Source organism: Spermophilus citellus (assembly GCF_964194105.1).
Source record: "Spermophilus citellus genome assembly, chromosome: 8".
Taxonomy (NCBI): Eukaryota; Metazoa; Chordata; class Mammalia; order Rodentia; family Sciuridae; genus Spermophilus; species Spermophilus citellus.
In genome coordinates, this window is record NC_138189.1 from 97,015,462 (window position 1) to 97,041,917 (window position 26,456).

Below are 26,456 nucleotides of genomic sequence, written 5' to 3' on the forward strand. Positions count from 1 at the left end.
TGTACTAAGAAGTTCCCACATTGACTTGAGAGTCTAGGTGTCAGAGCAATCGGAGGGCTGGCTAAGTTTAATCATGCCTAACCAGTGTTATTAAGCCCACAAAAATGTGAGATCAATTCTACTTTTGAGTGGTTGGGGAGGATATTTGAATTTCTGAAATTAACAGAAAAGAGAGAGAGAAAGAAAGAAGGTTTTGGATCCAAGGTCTGCGCAAACTGAAATATTTAACCAACAGGAGGCCACAGGTAGACAAGAATGTTCCACATCACAGGCTTTTCCCCAAAACAAATAGGCCAATCTAAGCTATGAAACGAAAGAGTGAGAGCACAGCTGTGGAGGCAGCACGCTAACCACCTGGGTTCAATCCCAGGTCCTCCACAGTGTGACCTTAAATGAGCTACTGTGATGAGGTAAGAGGACAAAGGACAAATTGCTCTTCTTGGCCTAGGTTTACAGCCTGCCAGCCACTAAGAGGTCCCATGTTAACTCATGGTTCCTCAGATTCCTAGTGTGGGTCATTTATCCACCCTCAGACAGTATCAGGGGCATCAGTAGAGCCAGGGTGCTTTCTCTTAACTCATCCATCACCACTGGGCACAAATGCTGAAGTGCCCCCACAGGTAGAAGTATGCCTAAAGACAATTAATACTCCTAAACCCCAGACCATTGCTGCAAGCAGACAATAAAACTAGCTCCTTTCTTTTGTTCCAGGGAATCATCCTGATGCTTTCTTGTTGGAGCTGTGTCTCCTTTCCCAAGTGGAGGCCCCAATAAAGGCTTTGCCTGTATATTCGTACTCCTGGGACTCATTTTCACTTCTACCGTTGAATCAGAGTTCCCAGTGTCCGGTTTCAATGACATCCCTGAACTCCAGATTTTTTAAAACTATAAAATGATACCGATAATCACACCAAATTCAAAAGATTGTTCTGAAGCTCAGATGACACTGTACAGGGCAATCCAAGAGTGGAAAACTCTGTAATTATGGCTATTTCTGTTAGTCAGGAGGGCAATATTCTTAGATATTACATAGCTTTAAAATGGGTTCCTTAAAGTTTAGGATGAGAGTGCAAAGGATATTATTCAGCTCTTTTTTACTGAAGACCTCTAGACATTGGGAGTTTGATGGAGAGGTATATTGCCTGTCTTGAAGGACTAAGGAAGTTTAGGGAGACAGACAATTATGGCAAAGCACACTAAGTACCATGGGATAAGGGAAATTGTCCAAGAATATATGTTCCAGGAATACATCCTCTGAGAACTCAGTGGTGCATCAGCTAGCTTGGGTATGCAGTGGGTAGAGGGAAGGTGTTCCTGAAGGAAGTAATGTCAGGACTGTTTCCTAGAAAATAACAAGAGAGCCAGTGAAGGGAGGAAGTGTTTTGCAGGTCTGGAGCACAGAGAAGACAGAAGGCCTTCCTTAAAAGAGGTAATCCAATCTTTGAGACTGGCTGTGCTGTAAAGAATGTAACACAAACAATGGTGTGAAATGAAACCTAGAAAAGAGCAGAGGTTTTTGTGAGCCAGCTGAAGAGAGTGCACTTGAGTTACTGACAATTGGGAGCTGTCACAAGGTTTTAACCAAAGAAGGAGATGATTAGGTTCTCATTTTTGATGGCTTATGGAAAATGAAGGCAGGGTACCAATCAGAAGAATTGTGGAGAGAGAGGACTATAGAGAGAGGCACAAGTAGTTAGATTATTGGGGGATAATTGGTAGGATTTGGAGACTGGTTTTATGGAATGAAGGTCAGAAGGAGGGAGGAATGGGCAACTCCTGGATTTCTGCCTTGGGAGGTGGGATGGATAAGGATGCTTCTTACTGATCTAGGGACACTGCAGGGAGAAAAGGTGAGAAGGAAGGAAAGAAAGTAGGTAGATCAGTTATTTCTTTTGAGCTTAAAGTATTTGCAAGAAATCCAAGTAAAAACGTCTAGACAGTAGATAAGTATCAGAATCTTGATAAAGATATTTTTTACTAACTTGAACTCATACACCCACTGCAGGACCTTGAACGTGGAGGGTTTAGACAGCAAGCAGGTATGACCAAGAAGAAAGACCAGGACCACTTCAGGAGATGATCAGATGGTCAGCAAAACAGCATGGTGGTAAAACTGTAACTTCACCACTTCAACTTGGGGTTCAGCAATCAGCAGTGTGAAACTTCTGGAAAATCAGCCAGTCTGAATCCATGAACCAAGGACAAATCCTTGGAAAGCTCTGGGGCTTTTCTTTGGTCAACTGCACTGGTTAGACAGTCTTCATGGGACTGCCCCTTTTCATATAGTATGAATAAACCTCCAATGTTTTAAATCAGTTTTTCCTGCAGCTTTGCTCTGCAGCACATCTTTGCAGCTCAACACTCATTATGCCTCAGAGTCTGATTTTTGTTTTGTTTTTTAATTTAGTCTAGAGTTCAAAAAAGAGGTCTGATCTAGAAATAATTGATTTAAGAGTCCCTTGGGCTACTGCCTAGGAAGTAAAACAGAAAAGTGCCACAGCCTGAATTGGCCTTAGAGAGTCACACTGCACTTAACCATACGAATGGGTCTGAGAAATCCCACTTGAGAAAAAGCAACCTGTTTAAACAACTTATTGAACTTAGCATATCTAAATCACTTAATCTTCAAAGATGTTTCCTTCCAAATAACCTCATTAAATCCCACAGAACTGGAGTTTTGTAGAACATGCTTTGATAAACTATAGTTTAGGTATTTCACAAGGAGAAATAAGTCTATTGAAACTCTTATTTGTGCAATAACTGTCTTTTATAATAAAAAATTCAGATTATAGGACTTTTCTCAGTTACCTCCTTATTAGCAGTAGCCTCACAACTAAATGTCTTATAAAACTAATTACTGCTGTCTGCCTCACCAGAGCAACTGCCATTGTAGGCCAGATTCCCAGGTGGTATGTCTTTATATTTGAAGGGTATCAGGCACATTGAGAATCTGATGAAAGTTCTATACTCTCCCTAGGGGAAACAATGACATATTTTCATCAAACACATGAAATCAAGAAATTCACAGATCTTAAAAGGTAAAGAATTCCTGCTTTCTAAAGCACTGAAAGAATTTAAACCTAACTAATCATGACCAAAGTAGCAATGCTCTTAAAATCAAAAGATATTTCACTTGGAGTATGTTATTGTTTAGATGTGAGGTGTCCCCCAAAAGCTCATGTTTAAAATAATGTGAGAAAGTTTAGAGATGAAATGACTAGGTTGAGACAGAATTCAGAATCTGTGTATTAATCCACCTGAATGGATTAACTGGGTGGTAACTATAGGCAAGGAGGGTGTGGCTGGAAGAGATAGGTCACTGGGGGGTATGACCTTGGGATTTATATTTTGTCCATGATGAGGGGAGCAGTCTCTCTCTTCTTCCAGTTGTCATGTCCTAAGCAGCTTTCCTCCGCCATACCCTACCTTGATGTTCTACCTCACCATGGGCCCAGAACAATAGAGTCAGCCATCTTTGGACTGAGATCTCTGAAACCATTAGCACCAAATAAACTTCTTCTTCTTTGAAATGGTTCTCTTTAGTCTTTTGGTCATGCCAACAAAAAGACTGACTAAAACTGTATATGTGAAGTTCAGCCTTTGGTCTAGAACTGAAGTCAATCTCCAATTCCAGCTGACTTCTAGATTCTAGGTTTGTCTTTGGCTCTGCAGATAACAGTGGCTTCCAGCCAAGTTCTATTATTGGCCACTTCATTGGAAGCTGCTCTTTAGGGAATCATTATAGGTTTTCTTCTGAAATTCTTGCTTTCTTTTTTAAAAATATTTATGTTTAGTTGTAGTTGAACATAATACCTTTATTTATTTATTTATTTATGGTGCTGAGGATCGAACCCAGGACCTTGTATGTGCATGAGCACTCTACTGCTGAGCTACAACCCAAGCCCAAAATTCTTGCTTTCGATGAGCATATTTAAATTCCCTATCAAAGAAACTGAAGAAAAGTGAGCTCTGAAGAAAGAATGTGTTGATGATAGGTATAAAACATAAACTGAGAGATTGACGGTCAGGAATTTTTTTCCCCCAAATTCATCACCATCTGTGTAATCCTGGAGAAGTCTCTCCATTTCTTCAGTTTCTCAACTATGAAATAAGTTATGCCTATCCTTACTGTCTCCCAATATTGCTTGATGAATCAATAAGATAATGGCCATGAAAACACTTTGGAAACTTCAAGGCTATATATAAAAAAAGAGAGAAGTTGGTGATGATTGCAGACACCTGTAACTATTATGAACAAGAATAATAACTACTTACTCAAAGTAGTTGTTGTTATGATTTTGTGATGTGTCATCACCACTCACACAATGAGTTGTATTTGAACTTTTTGAGTCAAATCTCCCATGAGAGGCATCCGGCAGTACATCCTGTTCATTACCTTTATGTGTGGACTATATTCACCTTCCTAAAGTGATGCTACCTGATTGTTGCAAGTTAATGCAGTACTACAACCCATAGTTCAATTATATTCCCTCAAATTGTGCTTTGTAAACCCAAGTAAATCAATTTTTTAGAATAACTCGTAACGTGTAAATAGATGCTTCATCTATTGGAATTTATTTTATTCTCTGAAGTTTCTCTTATTACTTGCATTGAAAGTACAGTCATTACTGATGTTAAATGATAGTTTCTAGCTGGGTTTTTTAATAAACCAGATAACAAGCATTGGCATTATTAGTTAACTGCCTAAGGATATAAGAAATAACAAGTTCATTTCCCATTGACCCCAACCTCCCTTCCACACACTCTTGCCTGTCTTGTTCAGTCTCCAAGCTCTCTTTGGGAGCCATGTTTTGAATAGGTGTGAACAGATTTCTATACTGACTATGGCAGGGACCTTGTGGTCCCTCTAACATTGCCACACTATCACCAAACACTAATGGCCTCCAACAGGAAGCAAGCAGAGGAAACAAACAGTTCCACCTCTCTGTACCTCAGAGGGCTATTTGGGAATAAAATTAAGTAATTTAAAAAGCTTCTTGAAATAAAACTTTTTCATAAAAGTCAGATATTAGTGTGATATCATTTATGTGGCATATAAGCCATATTGAGCAACCTAACAATCATAAAAGATTTTTATAATCTTAATGATTTTTTAAAAAATTAGATTCTAAAGAATTCAAACAGATGAAACTAGGAAGCAGAAATTTGGGACAGTGACTAGGTTTAGTCTATCATTCATTCATTTGACTACATTTATTGTCCAAAATTTATTTATTTTTTAATAACCACTATACATATGATGGTTAAAGAAAAAAACAGGTATGATAGGTTTATAAGTACCTGTATTACATTTATAAAATGTGGGAGAGAATAAAAAATGAAGCACCTTGTAGTGAGTTCAGTGAAGGGTACAATGAGGAGAAAGGGCTACTAGGATAGCCTGATCAGAGATGGCCTATCAGAAATGAAGAGAAACTAGGCCCAGAAGAAAAGGGTGACTGCAAAGCCTAACTCCATGAGGAAGCTTGGCATGTCTGAGGACCCATAGGACAACTTTGCTTTAGACCCTGTGGAAGGAAAGAACCCTGAAATAGGTTGGTTAAATATTAACAGGCTTGCTAAAAATGATTTCAATGTAAATGCAAGGAAAGCTTTGAAGGGTTTTAAGCAGGGGTGTGAATAGATCAGCTCTGTTACTTAAAGGCAAGAGGGGAAAACAGAAAGATCAGTTGAGCAGCCATTATAAGGGGTCATGCACAAAGGTTGGTTGTTTTGACTATGGTGGTGGCCGTAGAGGAGAGAAGTGGAACTTCGAGATGTATTTAGGAGGTAGAATGAAATGTATTTGGTGGCAGATTGGAAATTCAGGGTGCGGGAGTAATCAATGAGACCAGAATGTGCCCCCCAAAATGAAGGATTTTCTAGGTACAAACAATTAAGAAGAAGCCCAGGTAGGAAAGCGCTGTCTTCCCTTTATTTGGTTTAAGCAGGACATTGATTTACAAAGACAAAAGGTATCCTGTCTTGGTGTTCTACCAGAGGGAACATAGGTTCACCATTGAAAACAACTTTAGATTTGGCCTGGATATGGGAGCAGAGGAATCTACATTAATAAGCTTTACTAACTGGCCTTTATCTGCCATTGATTTGTTGCCATGTTGCCACCAAAGAACTCAAGGTCCTTTCCCTTTTTCTTGTCATTTTTCTCTTAAAAATGTACTGTTTGTTGTTGAAGATACCATATAAACTAGAATTCAAAGATACTTCTTTGAGAGTTACTCATTCCCAGATTCTCCCTTGTATACATGTTAATGGATTTCTATTTGTTTTTCTATTACAAGAGTTTATTCCAACTAAGAACTTTTAAAAATTCATTTATTTATTTGTTCTAATTAGTTATACATAACAGCAAAATGCATTTTGATTGATAGTACACAAATGGAGCACAATTTTTCATTTCTCTACACAAAGTAGAGTCACACCATTCATGTCTTCATACATGTACTTAGGGTAATGATGTCCATGTCACCCCACCATCTTTCCTACTCCCACAGCTCGTCCCTTTCCCTCCCTCCCCTTTGCCCTATCCAAAGTTAAAAATATGGAACACTTCACGAATTTGCATGTCATCCTAGCGCAGGAGCCATGTTAATATTCTCCGTATTGTTCCAAGCACCCAACTAATAACTTACAATGATTGAATAATTATTTTTCCTTCCCCTAAAATCCCTTGTGTGTGGCTTGAATAAGTAGACAGGTAGTGACTTTGTGTCTGGCCCTGTTTGAGGTCCAAGTTGACTTACCAGAGTCCCGGTCACCATCCTCTGCCTTGGGCTGTACAATTGGATGTACTACTTTAAGTTCACCAGCTGGTACTGATGATGGATTGAAGTGAATTCTAACCATATCCTTCCCGGTGTGTTTGTTGGCTATCCAAATTGTCTTTTTTTTCAATGTTGAATAGAAGATACGGTCAGCAAAAAGAGATATTGCAAACAAATTGTGCCTAAAAAACAACGGGGGGGGGTCGGGGGGGAGGTGTAATCATAAAAAATGGCAGAATAGTGGTTTGGATTATTAAAATTTCATCTCATTTGCATTTTTTGTCAGAATTTTAATCATCTGCAGTTTCTTATTTCTTATTTAGATTTAGAAAAGTATATTGCATTTAAATTTTTTATTTAGTTATCATAATCTGAACTAATAGGAAATAATTTCTTTCTCCAGATCCCTTCTGGATCTGTGATGAAAATGGGGAAGGAAACAAGAACAGGATGCGAGTGGACTTCGGTTTAGTCATCTTTCTGTTCAGCTAATTTCTGCCTCTTTCAATTACTGGAGAGTCTTTCTGGCACCATAGCAAGTCAAATAAAAGATGATGCTTCACAAAATGTATGATATAATAATTCCAAAAAGAGTAACTACGAGCAACATGTGGGAACTTATTATATGCCAGATGCTCTGTTATTATTTTTAATCTGTATTTATTTGCTTAATTTCCACAATGTTCCCATATCACAGAAAACTGCAGATAAGAAAAGTTATGTAACTTACCCACCCCAAGTCATTCATCTAATAATTGATAAATCTGTTTCAGACTCCAAAAATTCACGTGCTAAAACTGCCACATCTATTTAGCTGACAAAAGATAAATTAATTTTTCACACAAACTTCAGCTAACAATAGTTTTATTTTAAACCATAAGAAAAACCTACCGTGTTGGAGGTTTGATCAGATGGACAGACCTTCCATCATAATCACAGGAATAAATATGAGAATTGCTTCCTTCTCTATTGTCCTGAATCCAAAAGAGGCGTTTATCCAGCACATCCAGTGACATAGCTGTTATTTTTTCTGGTGTCTCTAATAGAGTCTTCACTTTCACCCCACTGAGATCTGCTCTGTGAAGACTGCTGGCCACTTCTGAAGACCAAAATATAAACCTGGGGGCAAACACATTACATAGACCCATAATTGAATGCATAGTCACTAAAATGGCAGATTCTTTCAGTGTTTCAGCAGCCCCTCATTCCTGCACAGGACAATTTTGACTATTTTGAATGAAAATTCAATTCAATAAGTACATGTTAACTATTAAGGAAATTACATGTGATTGATTCAAGTTAGAAGAGTTATGCTTCTCTAGCAGAAAATCATGATAGTCAACAGTGTTTATAAAAGGAGCCTGCCAAGTTCAAATGCAGGCAGGCCACTGTCCTATTGAAAATGGTGTTAGTGTACTATAAAAGAGGCCCTTGGTCTCACGAAGGCCCCTTTGACTTCAAGATGTTATGATTCTAGGAATCTTGATTAGATTTGAAATGTATTTCAAAGTCTGAAAACAGCAAAATTTACCTTTCCACTGGATCAACTGCTATATTTGCAGGATATTTTAAGGTGCTTAAAAGAACATGGGAATTGTTTCCTTTCAAATCTGTTACTGTAATGATTCCTTCCTGTCGATTTGACCAAATAATTTCTTCATTTATCCAATTTATTGCCATTCCAGAAATATTTTTCTCTATATTGCACACTTTCTGTAAAATCAAATTTCAAAACTGTTATCAATATTTCCCCATTCACAGAAAAATTGATTTTATTGCTATGTATAAAAGTCTACTCTTTTAAGTACCTTTCATTCTCCCAAATTATTTAAATAATAAAATAGTCACATATAAGGTGGCTTTGTTTTGATGTAGCAATATTATCCACCTCCATGTGGATATCTCTAGGCAAAGTATTTATATCAAGCTTTGAAACTGAGAATTATCCTATGCACTATTGAAATTAGCAATCAACCATAATGTAATAATTTCAACTCTTTTAACAGTAGGATTTTGATGCAGAGTTTATTGAGTTTTACTTGTTAATGGAATGTTCGGATCCTCACCTAAACTTAATTCTAAGCTTTTCAAAACTCTGGCAAGTTTCCGTTGGAGTTTGAGCATAGAACTATGAAAAGGAAGAAGTTCTTGTTAAGGCTTCCATTTTCCTCTGGCCCCTCCTCCTCCATTGGTCCCTTCCTTTTTACAGATCTGGGTGTCTTACACCTTGACCCACTAACAGTACTTGTTCTTATATGCCTTGAGCTGTCCCTGCTCTTTCATGATCGAAACAACCAAACTGAAACCTCTCTTATCTCCTGATTCCAGACTTAGGCAGGTCAAAGGCAGGGCAACTGGTATTCTTGGCGCTGGAGGTGCAAGGTGGTTAGAAGTCTTGATTTGTCTCATTGCAAGTTCTCATGGTATAATACCCCCCAGTCGCTCAGTTCCAGCTACCTACCACGTGATGTTATTAAATAGAGTTGGACAGAGGTGGCCTGGCCTTAGAGTCTGGGCTATTTTCCTCTCAAAGCAATCCAACCAACCCATTTTAACAATTACAAATGTATTCATATACTAGGTGTTCCAGATAAGTTGTTTGCATTTTGACAGTTGTCCTTTGTAAACAATGTTTTAACCCCAAAAAGGGACTACAAAGGGGGAATTCTAGGGATCAAGTCAATCCTTTTCTGATGACTTGACATACATTCACAACTGTTTATGCCTTCTCTTGTTCTGTGACAGAAAGCCCTCCAGATTCTTAGACTCAAGATTTTGAAACTATTCTACCAGATTGGCTGGAGAATAATGAGTAGCCATAATTGTTAAAAGTGAGATTAGCAAGTATTAGAGATGTGATAAAAACAGATTAATGCCTAATTGAAGCTTTTAGGAATAATTGGAGAGAGAAAGGTTTGGTTAAAAAAGAAAAAGAGAGTACTTTGTACTGGGAATAAATGCTTAAAGTCTTTGTAATCATGTGCCTTTTGCACTCCATCTGCAAAGTATTTCGAGAACTCTCCTCCTGGGACTCATTTACCAGTTTAAAAGAAAGATTAAGGATCTTTTGTATGTACTTCAGGTAAAATACTTTAATCTGTTATCTAATTCAGTTGCTTTTTCCAGAATGCACACAGCTTGAAAATAAAGAAGAAAAAAAATTATCCTCCTAAATTTCAGGTGATTTTTCCCCTCCGAAATGACAGAGATTTTGTACAGATACAATAGGGTTGATCAACCTCAGCACTATGGACATTTAGGGCTAGATAAGTCTTATTATTGGGACTCCCCTAAGTTCAATAGTATCCCTTCCTCTTTCTCTCTCACCCAGAGTGACATCCCCCAAAATGTTTCTAGACATTGCCAAATATCCCCTGAGAGGCAGAATCCTCCACCCAGCTGAGCACTAGTGAAGTAGAAAATAATCATGCAAATAATCAATTCTAATCATAACTGACCTATAAAGTTATATATTTTCAAAATTAAATTCATGTCCTCGAATTCTCCTTAGGGAGCTTCTGTGAGTTTATTCATAATATAGTACCACAGATGCAGATTAAGTGCCTACATTTGACAGACACACATTTGAACCATAATGTACTTTTGTTTATACATGAAGAATTTAGCATATCATATTTGCCTGTATCTCAATCCCTTTGAATAAATAGCATGGGCAATGGTACTTTACCTTTTTTGTTGTTGTTGTTCTGGGGATTGAACTCAGGGACATTTAACAACTGAGCCACATCCCTAGCCCTATTTCGTATTTTATTTAGAGACAGGGTCTCATTGAGTTGCTTAGTACCTCCCCGTTGCTGAGGCTGGTTTTGAACTCATGACCCTCCTGTCTCAGCCTACAAGCTGCTGGGATTACAGGCGTGCATCACCACACGTGGTAGTACTTTACCTCTTGTCTCGACCCATTCAGGAAAACTTTTTGCAAAAGTTGTCTTTCTAAATCCACCCAATAGATTCTTTCCTTCTTGTAATGAAAATCCATGATCACTGAAATACCAGCATCTACCACCAGTCGCTCATGGTTTGTGCCTTCTGGGTCAATTCTAAAGATACTGTTTCCATGGGAGAAAATTAAGTAGGGTGCAGGACCTGAGTGGGAAGAAAGAAACCAAACTGTACATTTTCAATGGTATTTAATCTTACCTAGGCAAATTACTTCCCCATGACAACCAACACAAGCAGAATTATTATTTACTTCCTGATTTTATATTTTAAATAAATAAAAACTATTACATGGAGAATAATGAGTCCCTGTAGATGTTCATAATTAATTTTGTATGTCATCTTCCTTATAAATAAATTATAAAAATGAGCATTGCCAAATTATGAAATATGAACTATTTTAAGAAAAAGGTATTTCTTGTTCTTATTTGTAAAATGCCCTTTTATGTTAAAAAGGGAACCACATACTGTATATCATGTTGTAGAAAGGATCTATGTGAATGTTGATTTTAATTGTGTCCTTTGGAAGTAAAATTTCAAATATTTTGGAAATAGGCCCCTTTCCTGTGGCCTAATCTGAGAACTTGGAGTCATTAAAAAAAAAGAAAGAAAGAAAAGAAAGAAAGAAACAAAAAGAAAAAAGAAAGTCTTAAATGGGAGCAGGAAAAATTGAAAAGTCATCATTTTTCAAGTTCAGAAATATTTTCACTGATTGGCATTGTCATATAAAATACAGGATGCTCAGTTGAATTATAATTGCTTATATAGGCTGAGGATCCCTAATCTGAAATCTACAATCCAAAATGCTCCAAAATCCAAAACTTTTTAAGTGCCCACATGATACCAAGTGGACAATTTCATGCCTGACCTCACGTGATGGATAGAGGTCAAAAAGCAGGCACACTAAAAATATTGTATAAAATTATCTTTAGGCTATGTATATGAAGCATATATGAAACATAGAGGAATTTTGTGTTTAGACTTGGAACCCAGCCCAAAGATTTCTCATTATGTGTATGAAAATATTCAGTAATCCAAAAAATATGAAATATGAAACACTTCTATGCATTTCAGATAATGGACACTCAACCAGAACATTGTGTGGGACTTGCTCACAATAAAAAATTATTCTCTATTTATCTGAAATTCTAATTTAGCTCAGCGTCTTGTATTTTTATTTGCTAAATCTGGGTGGTAGACCTTGGATTTCTCGGTTCCTACAGGGTTTTGCTTTGTACCTATCCCCATATCTGGCGTCCTGTTCTGGGAAATGTCCACCTCCCTGCTCTGATTCCCCTGTTCTCAACAGCTTCTTGGACACTGGTCCTTTCTTAGAGACTTTGGCATCCATTACTGATTGACTTCAAGTAAAGCTTGTCATTGATGCTCCAAGATTGACTCCAGGGGATGGCTTCAACCCCTGCAGCCAAGCTAGATTCCTTGGTTTCTCCTGACCAAAGGGTATGTGATGATAATTTTATACAATATTTTTAGATACAGTGGAACCACTGGCTGAGTGAGGGGTTGGAGGAGAATACTAACATATTCTTGCTTCCCTGCTGGGCTTTCTCCATTCTGTTTGAATACTAAACCTTAATACCTTAATGAGTCTTTTTTAAAAAGTATTTATTGTTCTAAGGATTAAACAAAATGAGGGAATAACAACTCTTTATACAAGGATCATGTTCTAAAGTCAGAAAGCATTAACTCCACTTTAGAGGATATATCAGAATAGAGATATGAGAAGCAGGGAGAACTGTAAGATCATAAGAATGTGAAACAAGTACCACTGTATGTGTCTAAGAGAATGAGCTTGAATCCCTTTTTCCATTTCTTTTCATCGACACCAACCCCCTCCACAATGGGTCAGGTTCATTGCTACTGCAGTTGTGGGAGCACAGAGTTATCTTAGAAAAAATGGAAAGGGTATGTGATGGGAAGCCTGAGGCCTGGCTTCCATTCCTGGCTGACAGGCTTCTCTGAATATCTCAAAGGATCTCCCCTGCCTGTATTATTAGAGAAAAAAATGAGATTATTGATGTGAAAACATTTGATTAATCATGGAGGACCACATATGTGTAATCTGCTTTGGTTATTTCCACAGCCAAGGACTCAAGATATAGTTTTGTTCCATTGTATTGATTTAAACCCAGGGACTAGAATGTTGGTATAACTGACTTCCAAGTCAGCAATAAATCCTGAAGAAAAGAAAGACAATAGGAACAGACAGTCTGAATACACAGCTACTAAAGTGTGGGCCACAGATGACTTCAGGCTTATAGATTTGTTACCAAGAGTTCTCTTTGATATGTGCATCATGCCTTCTCTGTAAACTGAATTAATGTGTCCAACACATATTATTAATTTTCTAATGCATTGAAACATTGGTGAAATTGATAAAACATTGATTTAAAAGTTTTACTACATGGGTAGTTTCCATGAAAAAAGAACTCTGACCATTTTAGTATTCTCTGTCCCAGAACATACTACAATCTTTTGTACACAATAAGTACCCCAAAACCTTTGAATAAAGCCACAAATTAATTAAGAAATAATGGTGTCATGTTTATTTGTCTGAGTTTTTACCAACAGAAACAAAGCCAAAGAGTATGGCAGTCAGATCTATCAAATTCATGAAAGTGGAATCTATCCTGGGGTGGATATTTAGTAACAGAGGCAATAATAACAACAACAAATTTTAACATCATGGTCTCATTTATCCACCATACATCACCATACATCACCAGGCCAGATGTTAAAGTCAAATAAGTCAAATAGAAATCTGAATACTTAAATCTGAAGAATCCTTAGATCCATACACAAATCATAGCATTAAGACACAAATCATATCATTAATTCTGTAATTTTTCAAAACTTAAATACAGAATAATTCTAAAAATACTAACTCTAGGGCTGGGGTTGTGGCTCAGTGTAGAATACTCGCCTAGCATGCATGAGGCAATGGGTTCGATTCCTAGCACCAAATAAAAATAAACAAATAAATAAAGGTATTGTGTCCATCTACAACTTAAAAAATGTTTTTAAAAATACTTAATCTAAGTATGAATAACCAACGTATTTTATCCTCAGATTTTGCTTATCCAGGGATAAATTGGAGCACCCAAAATTTGGCATCTTAGAACTAGAAGCCTCAAGACATTACCTATTTCAATATTTCCCAAAATTGTTCAAAAAAGTCACACTGTATAAGTATGTGTATGTGAAAGTGTATGTGTGTGTGTGTGTATGTAAATGTGTGTGCATGGGTGTGATACAGATTTCTTCCTTTAAGATTCTAATTCTTTCAGCAGAGCTGAGCTTAGGACTAGGAACCTTTCTTGAACAGACTCTGCAGGCGATTCTCATATCTTAGTGAATTTGAAAAACATGAAACTAGTTAAGAGGAGGAAATGTAATGATGCTTCCCAAAGCCCTGCCCCTAGTGGGTGATGGAGTTAGAACTGAAAACTGGCACTGCCCTTCCAATCTGTCACCCTCCCTCCATCTTTCCTACCTGGGTCCAGGTTGTCATATGTCAAGACCTCTCACCTTCATTTCACTTGTGCAGCTGATTCTAATTCCACTTCCCTCAAAACACTGTCCAGCTTCCTTCCACTGTCTGCATCATTTCATGTAAACCAGGGCCTGGGCTGAATATTTGTGACATGAAATATGATTTAAAATAAAATTAAACACTTTAAGAATTAGGGGCAGTGGAATGTCATTATTGTACAGCCACTGGTAATGCTAAATAAATCAGTGTTTTCTTCAACCCTGTCAAGGACTCTATCAACACCAGTGTGTGGTGCGATATGTGGATTTGAATGTCAGCAGAGTGTGTGTGTTTGAACAGCAAAAGCTTTCCCACAACAAAACCTTCGGCGTTTATTTTGGGTGCAGTTCAGTTAGAAGGAAATGCATGGAAAATCAAACATCATTTCTAAGGAACACAAACCCAAAGACAGCAAACAGGTCACAGCAAATCAATTGGAACCTCCGGCTTCTCAACCTGGGGATTCGTAGGGGATCTTCATGAATAAGAAATAAAGGAGTCCAGAATGTTTTAAGCATATTGAAGACTTTCATAAGTGACTACAAAACCTGAGGCCTTCTTGGCACAGAAGGCCAGTAACAAAAATCAGGCTTTGGTTGAAGTAGGCAGGAGAAACAGAATATTTTAGAACAAGAAACTCTCTACCTTCCATGACAGAGGTTGGAGTCTGGGGAACTAGCCCACACAGGTAAGTAAAAAGATCCTTTGACTGCCTTCTGCTGGCCTTGGGGGCAAAGGCTCATGGGAGCTATGACAGAAGCGCATGAACAAGAAATTCAAGTCTTCTCTCAGGTCCCAATCTGCTACCTGCCCTCACCACCACAAGCTTCTTCCCTGAATCTGGAAATAGACTGAAGGTTCATAGAACAAAGAAAGTGAAGAGGAAACATAGAAATTTCCAGATTCAATGACACCATGAGAGAAGAATGTAGCTTTAAACTGATGGACCTGCTGCAAGAAGGCCTGTCAGCTCCTCCCACAGCTGGCTCCCACCTCCCTATTAAGCCCCTGAGAGCAGCCATTTATCACCACTCCTCAGGGAGCTGACCTGAACGCTATCTTAGGTTTTATGAAGTGCAGAAAGTTTTATTTCACAACAAAAGACCATCTCATATCTCCCTCCCTCCCTCCCCCACCCCTCTTCAATTATGTTCCTTAAAAGGGCACAAACGAATTTACTTTCTTGAACAACCACAACTTTCCTCTCAGTGTATTCATAAATGTCAAAATTCAAGGCAGGTGAGAATGAAGTCAAATGACTCAAAGAACACACCCAGACAGGGTGGCCAGGAAATTTGAATGTAAGGCTAAATTCTATAAAGAACAATGGGGATTGATTTTGATGTTGCTTCCTGAAAAATGTGAATGGGGATGGCCACCCTAGACCTTGAACAGTGGTAGACATGTGTCCTCCAGAGCAAAAAGCAACCCCTGCCCTACTCACAGCTATGTTCCTTTAATCTACAGAGGCATGTACCCAAAATCTCAGCACAGGAATCAAACCTTGCAAGTTCTGCAAAACTGTGTTGTAGGGGACAGACAAGCAGGGCATTGAAGATAGCAGGAAACAGTTTTATTTGGCTGCAGCCAGGTTCAGAGGGTAAGGATATTGCTGTAGTCAATTAACCCCCTGAACCCCCAGTTCAGGTAGTTTCAGAACTTTATACCCAGCATGTAAGGGAAGGGGCTTACACATTCACAGTCTGCACAAGTTCACATAAAAGCAGCTTTTACTTTCACTCTTTTGAGCAAGTTAACCCTTCAAGGACAACACCTGAGAAGGGGAGAGCTTCTTCTCCCCTTTCTTTCCTCCCCCTGCCAGCTGTTACCACAGAGCCCAATTGGTAACTTCTCTTATCTTAGAAATATAGACATCTCTGTGAAGCCCCAGCTCAAGGCCAGAGGCCTTTTTAAAGGATCTGTCTTTTTATTATTACATTTTGCATTTGCAAACACACTTTTACAAAACTAGTAAAGAGGTGTTCAGCTCTTTTGTAGAGACTCTTACTGATAGTCCTAAAATCAATTATGGTGAAGATTTCTGGAGAAGCTTAGTTAAGACTTTCTGTGGAGGAGGAGGTGCCACTACAATTGCACTTGGATTTTTTCCCCCCTACTAGGGGCTTCTCAGAGTTTTTACCATGCTGTTACACAGGTTAATACTCCAGGAAGGTGGAGTAGGAGGTGAATAGCATTGGAATAGTAAAAGCCCCAATCTGTGTGTTTTCACTGGGGTAAAACATTCGATATTATTTCATTTAATTGGGTAACACTAGGAGGTAAATGCTCTTATCTCCAATTTACAAAATAAGAAAATAAAGTTCAGAGCAGTTAACTTGCCACAAGTCACAGGGCCAATAAGTATCTTCGAGGAGATATTAAGCTGTGACTTTCTCATCTCAGTTCCTGGCTTCTAAGCATTAGGCTCAACTGTTTACCCCAAATTGGACGCACTAGGAACTCTTAGGATTCAGAGTGTTTTAGTTTGATTTTGTTGGGGGAACACACTGCAGCAAATGCTGTTCCAGGCATAGTCACTATCAGGCTGGATTCTCTACCTTGGTGTTCTAGGAACTAATTATAAAGTAGGACCCTTCAAGTAGATTCCTGTAGTTACATCGCCTGGATAACTTTATATCTAATTCCGTAATGTATTGCATTCCATACGTAATGCATTCTCTGCATTCCTTGGCTCAGCACTCCTTTCTCCCTCTTCCCAGAGAGCAGTGTAACACTTCCAAATCTTTCTCTGTTCCTATCATCTAGGACTCCCTCCTTTGTCATTCTTGCCTCCCTATGTAATCACCCTGGATTATCATCCAAGCTCAAGATCACATCTGTAGCATCGCTTATTGTCTTCTAAGGTAACAGTCACAGATTCTAGGAATCAAGACATAGAAATATGTGGGGGCCATTTTTAGCCTCCAATAGCTAATGATATTATGAAGCCATTGTTTTGAACTGAACTCCTTTATTAGGCCTCAAAAGACCAGACTAAACTGCACCAATATGATGTCAATCATTCTGAGTGCGTTATAATCAAACAGCTTTAAAGAAGCAGATAGATTCCCAAACACTTTTTCCTCAAAGTAGAAGATTTCATTCTACCTGAGTCAGTAGGAGGTCCCTTCTGCTTTAATGCTTACAAAAAATTAAACTGATCCATCTGTTTATTTTTTTCCTTCCTCTTGTTGCAATTTCTTGTCCCTACCTTACAAAACCTGCTATTTTGAAGAATGTAGGCTGCTCCAATTAATGACTCTCAAATAGGAGCCAATTAGAACTATAACAATTTTTTTTGGTAATTTTTCTTCTGACATGATGTTGAACATCTTTTCCTGGGCTTATTTGCCATCTTTATATCCTTTTTGTTGAAGTTGTGGTCCTTTGTTTATTTTTTAAGTGATTTATTTTGTTATTGTAGCATTTGAAATGTTAACAAAAATAAATTTTGGATATACATCTTTTGTCAGGTATACGATTACAAATGCTTTTTCCAACATAAGCTTGGCTTTTTATCCTTCTGTCATTGCCTTCGCTAGAATAACCTTGATTTTGATGTACAATTTATCAACTTTTTCTTTTATAGATTCTGCCTTGTTATCATATCTCAGAACTCTTTTTTGTTTGTTTGTACTGGGGATTGAACCGAGGGGGCTCTATCCTTGAACTATATCCCCAGCCCTTTTTATTTTTTATTTTGAGACAGGATCTCACTAAAATTACCCAGGCTGGCCTCAAACTTTCAACCCTCCTGCCTCAGCCTCGAAAGTAGATGGGATTACAGGTGTGCGCCGATGCACCGGGCTCAGAAATTTACTTAACCCCAGGACACAAGACATTTTTTCTTTAAGTTTCTTAGTCTTATATCTTAAAATTAGATCTGTGATGCATTTTGAGTCAATCTTTATGTTAGGTCCACAGTTCTGGTTGAGATTCATTATTTCGTTTGTAGATGTCTAGGCACATAGACATCTAGATATCTAACTGGCCCAACACTATGTGGTGAAGGTGATCCTTTTCCCACCAAATTACTTTTGCACCTTTGTCAAAGATCAACGGGCATAGTTTTATGAGTCCACTTCTGTATTTCCTATTCTAGTCCATTAGTTATTATGTCTATCTCTGGGCCAATACTATAGTCAGTATAATTTTTTGCATAACAGGCAACACTGTTACAATTTTCTGTGCTGTAGGGAATTCTTCATCTTAAGAAAGCAGTTTAAATATCCCTCTGATTTTCAACATAAGTTGTACTCACTTTTATTTAAAGACTACCACTGCCATTTTAATGCAGTCACCAACATTAAGAATTAGGAGAGTTTTTCCATATTCATTCTCTCTCTCTCTCTCTCTCTCCCACACACACACACATACACCTCACAAGGCAAGACTCAGAGATCACTATCCTGATTTATCTACTGAATTTAGTCCCTATGTTTTCAACTCTCTGGTGTATATCTCCAGTTGGGGATGTCCTTCAATCCAAGAAGTCCCTCTGCATATTAAAAAGTGAGATTATACAACAGTTTCTGATTTGTATTTAGTTTGAATTTGATAGAGGTTTAAAAATCTGATTCAATATATTTTTATATTTGGTCTTTAGCAGCTGTCAGAGAGAAAAAAATATTTTACCATTATATGAAAAGAAAGAAATGCTTCGTTGGCTATATTTACATAATCCCAATCCCAAAATTTATCTTTTCATTATTCCATGAGTTACTCACAAACTTTGTTGAGTTACACTTGCAAACTTCTGTTTTCCCAAGTTTTAATAGGTAAATAAACAAACTAACTAGAAAGGTTGCACTTTGTGTTTTAACAAATGGATCAAAAGGAACAAAAAGTTATTTATCTGGAAGATTTTTTTAAAACATTTTTAGAAACCGTTCACAGGTATTTTAAGAATGCAAATATGAGCGATTTTAATAGGTGCCATATTAGGATTGACTCTACAGCAAAATCATGTAACAATGAAAACATTTCCAATGTCTGTTTTCAAACTACTATCTTTTTGTTTAAATTTCTTACAATTAGCAGTCACTTTCTCATTCACTGTTAAGATGTCACCTTCAACTTAGATAAAGTTTTGATATTCTGGTTATTTTTTAAGTACCATATTATTGACATCTGTTTATAATTACAGAAAAAGTTGATAAATTGAAATATTTGTCTTTTTTCTTAAAAAAAGAATAATATGTAATATTTGATTGTTCTTCTAAGTGCTTTGATAGTGGTATTTTCATGGTTCCTCCTCATCCAATAAAATGCATCGTAAGAATCTGGCTTAGTCTTATTTTATATGAGTGATTACACCAGTGGCACCCATAGCTCTTCATGCAATTTCACTTTCAACTTCTTTGCTCCACCAACTTGCTGTGAAGGCTGCAGTGGAATTACCAACCATTTTTTCTTTGATGTTTGTTTTCATAGAACATATTTTAATATGTAAACAAGACATTTCTGGTTTATGAGAATTTTCACTATGAAGATTTCTTCTCTGATACATCTTTCCTTCACCTGGTTCATGAAAGAGAATCATACTTCTCTGTGCATTTCATTGTTTAAACAGAGGAATGCATAAATGTGGCTAAGCTTATTGGCACTGGAGACAGAATACTCATGTTGATTCTACGGGATCCAATACTATTAACTGAGTGATCTTCAGCTCATTACTTAACCCTCTGTGTCCTTGTTATGTCTTTTATTTATTTATTTATTTATTTATTTATTTATTTATTTATTTATTTATTAGAGAGAGAGAGAGAGAGAGAGAGAATTTTTTAATATTTATTTTTTAGTTTTCGGCAGACACAACACCTTTGTTTGTATGTGGTGCTGAGGATCGAACCCGGGCCACACGCATGCCAGGCGAGCGCGCTACCGCTTGAGCCACATCCCCAGCACAAAAAGTGAAATCCTTGTTATGTCTTTTAAACAATTGAGGAAATAATACTTCATGGGATTGTTATCAAGAATAAAAAAAATTAATTCATTAAGGTGCTTAGAATCTTGCCTGACCCACAATGAGTTCTTGGTAAATATTAGCTAATATTTTCAAGAAAATAAAAATACAAAAAATAAATAAAATTAAAATAAAGTATAATAAAAATACAAAAATATAATTAATTAATTAATTAATTTTAATTTTATTGTAAGTTTTTTGGTACCTATTTTATCAAATTTCCAGTGATACTTTCTGTGCAGTTTTGAAGTCTTACTGACAAAGGAACACATTCTCATGCATTGGCCTGTGGTTTCCCATGTATTATTTTAGTGACATTTTACCACCACAGGAAGCAGGAGGAGCAAGTACTTTGCCAATAGCACAAGGCTTTTCCCTTTTTCTGTAATGTAAGAAAGCTCCAAAGAGTCTTCTGACTTTTTATCAGTAAGTTTAGTAAATGTGGTCTTAAATATTAGAACATGGAACACAACAGTAAAAATTATACAAAGTTGTTTTCAGATTCTGGAAACCCATTTTTAAATATCTCACTTGTCCCGGTAGCTAAATATGACAACTAACTTATTAAGCACATTTTACAATTTTTGTGAGGTATATCACTAGAAACAGCAAGAGTAAAACCATTTTTCAGTCTGTCTCCTTGTTATGTCAATCCTATTTTCAAAGTACTTTCAACATAGAGAACTAGTTATAGTAAGATGTGTTCCTTAAGCCAATTTAAAATTGTTAACCAATAAAATTATTTTATTGAAGGCCTTTCAACAGTGCATCTTGGGAGGTGTTGTGTGCATTGCGATTTTGCAGAATAAGAATCCTGGACACCGAGCTGCAGTCCTGGGAGGATCCTAAGTTGCCTCTTGGCATTTCAGTTTCTCCTCTACAGCAGGAGGTAGGTGGCTAGATGATCCTGAGAGCTCTCTCTAATTTAATATTTAGCAACTTTAATTTCTATCTGCCTCAATTATGAAACTTGGTAGTTTCCATGTTTGTGGCATTTTTGTAAAAAAGGCTTAAGTTCGTGAGAAATTCCTAGATAAATGTTATTCACCTTAACCTCTACTTTCTGTGAAATGTTTCCTTCTGTGTGCTTCTTTATACTTCAAATACTAGATCAATAATGTCATTAGGAGCTCTACTAAAGAAAATAAAACATAACTCAAAACAACTTCCCCCAAGAGACATTAAATGCTACATACCCTGAAAGAAGTCTAAAACATTCATCAACTGATTAAATGTCTAAAAATTTTATTGGAGGTTCAAATTTTGATTTGGCTCTTATTTTGTCACCAACACATTACTTTATTCTTTTACTATTTTTAAATGATGTTCCTGAAATCACAAGTTTAAGCATAAATATTTGCCTACTGATACTACACTCTGAGTGTTCCTGATAAACAAAAGAAAATTTTAAAATGTTGAAGTCTATACATTTTCTGACTCCAATATCACTGTTCTCATTAATCTCACCCAGGTCAGTGCTAAGTTCTGGGTCCTAGTTGTATGTATAGCTAAAAAATATAGATTAAAAATTGTTTATATAATTTTCTTGAAATGTTGAAGGCAAATGTAATAAATAGCAAGAATAACCATTTAGGAAAAAATAATTAATTGGGGATTCTATGTTATACCTAATCATCAAGGATAACAACAAATCAAAAAGAACACCCTGGTTAAAATGATCACTTGGACTTGACTTAACTCAAGAAATCAACTTTAGACTTCTCTAAGCATCATTGAAAATTTGAAAAAAAAAAAAGTGGGCATTAAAAAAGTTACACAAGGCATAAGTCTCAGAGACTTCGAACTTGGACTTTTGGCCAATGCTAGAAGACTATGGAGACTCTTGGAAGTGGACTAAATATATTTTGCATTGTGAGATGGGCATGAGCTTTTGAGAGCTGGGGGCAGAATATTATGATTTAGGTATAAGGTATCCCCCAAAAGCTCATGTGTGACACAATGCAAGAATTTTCAGGGGTAAAATGATTAGATTATGAAAGGTGTTACCTAATGAGTAGATAAAGATAATATGAAGCATAATAATAAGCTAAATATTATCCCCTAATTTCGTTATCTTAAAGTCTTAATTACTCTGATTTGAAATAATTCATACAACATGCTTTTATAGTATTGACTGTTTAAAACTTATAAGTAAATGAATAATATATTGGGATGTGCTCCATAATAAATGTGGAGAAGTCTTGACACAGTGGATATGAAGTGCAAACATTTAAACTTGACCTCCAGGACTCCATAGGTTTCCCCAGTTTCTCTTTGATACAAGTTCTTCTCTTTAGAACCTGACCTAAGGTGTGAACAATGTGCCTGCATGATATCCTTGTACAAGGAACCATTAGTAATGCAAATGTCATGCCTTTGTTCTTACTGTTCCCGTATTCTCCTCCATCACCCTCTTCAGCCTTGTGCACATCTACTAATCTTAACTTCAGCATTTCCTCTAGGAGGCAATTCCAGATCTTACAAACTTCCCTCTGGGAAGAACTCACTACTTCAGTTGTGGCTTACATGCAATTTCTTTCCTCTATAGATGCAGAAGAGCACCTCTAGTATTTCCCTGGTTCTTTTGTGCCATTCTTTCTGTAATTAAAAAATTAGGAGCCTGTCCAAAGATCTGGTGCCGTCTGTGCTACTGCGTCCCTTCTCAGGGCTGCTGGCCCCACTGCCAGGCTCCAGAGCGATCCTTCAGCAAGGTCAAAGTTCTACCTGCCAGACTCCCCAAAACTCAACAAATCTGACTGACTGAAACTTGGGCTGACCTTGGGTACCAACAGCTTCCTGTGGTCCTATCTCATCAAACAACATAATCAAGATGTTTTAGAGTATAAAAGAAGAAATTGTTTGGATTAAACTTTGGAGATACTAATATAGTATGTTCCATATAATGATTATAGAAGACCTTCTGGATTCACCAATCTATTGAGTTTTGAATGTCAGAGAAAATTATATGTGAATATATATGAAGTCAGAATTTGTGTTTTGCTTGACTAAATGAAAGAAACAACAGAAGGGGGAAAAAAGGTCCGTGAAGAAAAAAGGAAGAAAGAAAATTCACACAAGGCAAAAAGGTGTTTCTAATGTCTTGGCTTATAATGTTTGGTTAATAGCCAATATTACTGGAAACTCCCTACATATCAGTCAAGATTCTAAGCATTTTACATTAATTAATTTCATCTTAATAACTATTCTATGAGATAGGAACTAGCAGCTCATAACAGCTATGTAATCAGACCTTATCAATTTAGGAGCTCAGGCCAAACACGTCATGCCAGGTACAATACATTGACAGGGACCAGAGGACTACTTCATCCAAAGTAGGCAAGCCAACAAGCAAGTGTGACACCAGCACCACCTGCCCCAAACTACTCCATTTTGTCCTTTGCAGGACCAATTCACTTCTGGAATGCACCAACAATTCATTCTCCTTAATATGTATCCCGCGTTTCAAAAATGGCATTTCCTTCCGTCCTGGAAATAATAACACCTGGTAGTTTCATATGCATCAACACAGTATTAAAAGAGAGATCCACGGGCTGGGGCTGTAAAGTGGTAGAGCACCCGCCTCGTACGTGTGAGGCAGTGAGTTCGATCCTCAGTACCACATAAAAATAAATAAAGATATTGGGTCCATTTACAACTAAAAATAAATAAATAAGTAAATAATAATAAAAGGGAGATCCATGCATAGAGCACTTCTGTTCAGCTTCATTTCAGAAGATAATGCATCAGTGTTAATAGATAGTCACTTATTGTGGGCCTACTTGGTGCTTTTTAAATGCATTGAGATTCTGGATGGAACTTTTCCTTCACATGCTTTATTTTTTCCCCTGATATGGAATCTTTGCTGTGATTCATTAGAAAAATCAGGAGATATAAAAGTTATAGTAGTTTTTCAATTTTGTCTTCCAAAATACAATAAAGCTTTTGATCCACTTAGAGCATTTAAAATTCTCAACACTATTGCTTGAGTTTAAAAGATACAAGTCTCCTGTACTGGGTAGATTAACATTAATGACAGTAACCTTTGTGATTTCCCTGCACACCAAGGAGAGGCTAATTCTTTTGAGTTGATAATCCTGTAGTAAACAATAATATGTGCTTCAGATGGAGGGAGGAAAACACCAGCAGTTCCTTGGTATTTTCTGCCTCTGGGCCTGTTTGTAAAACTCATAAGAGAAGGTGCCCATGTGCACAGGGTTGGTATCAGTGGGCACAGGACAATAGTGAATTTGACTGATATTCCATCTTTTACCTATGTATACTGGAATAGTGTCTCTGGAAGAAAAACAAACTTCTTCAAGGTCTTGAATTTTTAACCAGAAAAATATTGAAGTGGATGAAATGAAACACTCTAAATTGACACCGCACCACAGTCAAGGTAGCTACCACGATGATATTAGACTCTGTATCCTAGCAAACATCTGCCCAAAGAAAGAACCACCTGAGGAATGGAACCCACTTACAGCTCACCAAGCTTGTGTGTGGCACACTGACAGGCTGTTCTGAAGGAGGAAAGAAGCGGTGCCTTCCTGTTAAAGACCCTTATTACTGGTAGGGGACTTTGAAAGTCCATCAATACATATCACGACTCACCCTCACCATAGTTAGATGGTTCTCAAAGGCCTTCGCACTCACGAAATTCCTATAGACTAAGCATCTTAGGACATACTTTGAAAACCCAGACATTTCGAGATGTGAGCCTGCTTGGCTAGGCTTGGGAGAATCAGAAAATCAAGGTCCAAAGTAAAAACAAATACACATACCAATTCGAACTCCAGGCTTAGAAAGAAGGTCAAGAGGTGATGAGAGTAGTTCCTGCTCTTTATTTGGCTAAAACAACTGCAGTTTCTATTGATTTTCTAATTTCCAGAATTGAGAGGAAAGCTCTGAAAGACAATGTCAAGGAAAAGAGCAGCTCCTAAATAAAGACTCATTTATACACGTTCTTCCACCATCGCCCTGGCAGGTTAATAACACTGATCACCTAAGACAAAAAGAGAAATGCATTTTCAGATACAGTCAGCATTCATGAAGTGTAAAGATCCTTTCTGTTTCATGTTTTTTCTTCTTTTACACCTAGCAAAAACGTTCTTCATCCTTCCAGGCCCGATCTTAGTCACCTGCTTGTCATGGGCCCCAGCAAATGGTACAGCTGGCAAGGGACTGGAGTGATGGTATGGCAAGCCACCTCAGTGTCAGGAAACAACCTCTACAAAATGAGTCTGCATTCTTAGTTCACCTAATATCCAGATAATATTTCCTTTGTGGACAGCATTAACATTGTGGATCTATAGGCAAGAAGTGAACAGAGAGTGGGAACAATTTCATTCCAATCATCTTGATATGGGGGGGTCTCTAGTTGTGGTTTCTGTCATTCTTATTTCTTCCTCTAAGTTTATTCTAACATTAGAAACCATAGCATATCAAAACTAATATTTTGTTCCCCATTTCTAGGATTGCTCAAATTTGGTGTAAAACTAAACACTGAACTGAACTGCTTCATGGAAATCTGAAAATCTCTTGAAAAAGCTTTAGGAATTCCTTGAAAGAAAATGTGTTCTTTCCATTGGTGGCTCTAATGCACAGTCAGCATCGGAAACAAGCACGTTAACACAATACTGACAATAATCCCAAGAAGAGTGTATAATTATCTTTATTTTACAGTAAGTAAAACAAGACACCGCATTCACAAGCAGCAAGACTGGGATTTGAGCCTTGGCAGGTGATTTGTCTCCAAGATTTATCCTTTTATCAACTAAGCTCTACTAACCTTCAAAATCAAAAACCACTAGATATTTGGGATACCATTCACGTGGTGTACATAATAAGTCCTTTTGCAATGTCTCTACAGTTGGATTTTTTAAAAAAACCTTTTGTATAACTTTGGCTGAAAAAACAAACAAGATTTGGATCTAGGAATTACTCTGGTTTACACATGATTGGGAAACTGACCAAGCTTGACCCAGTACTGAAATCAGTGATTTCACTGTTTGCCGTTAAAAGTGATCTACCCAGCTGGTCAACTTTGTGCCACCCCAGGATTCCCTCCTGCAGCCAGCTCTCTGAGGCTGCACTTCTTCCTTGTCCTTCGTTTACCAAGAACATTCATATAAATGATTCAGGTACAGATGTCAGAAAGGAACTGCTGCTCCCTTCTCACTGACATTTGTCCTCC

At 37.3% G+C, this 26,456-nt stretch overlaps 1 protein-coding gene across 3 annotated transcripts in view; it reads right to left on the reverse strand.

The window, feature by feature from the left end:
* Positions 1-26,456, reverse strand: part of EGF (epidermal growth factor) — a 90,723-nt gene that overhangs the window by 60,766 nt on the left and 3,501 nt on the right. For 2 of the 3 annotated variants that reach the window (XM_081303582.1, XM_081303581.1), the window contains exons 2-5: positions 10,693-10,892; positions 8,317-8,498; positions 7,677-7,904; positions 6,765-6,967 (exon numbers count right to left, since the gene is read on the reverse strand). In XM_081303582.1, the coding sequence (XP_081159708.1) occupies positions 6,765-6,967; positions 7,677-7,904; positions 8,317-8,498; positions 10,693-10,892 (813 nt within the window). Of the gene's footprint in view, positions 1-6,764; positions 6,968-7,676; positions 7,905-8,316; positions 8,499-10,692; positions 10,893-26,456 lie in introns of those variants that run through there. The other variant, XM_081303583.1, reaches the window with a different exon arrangement.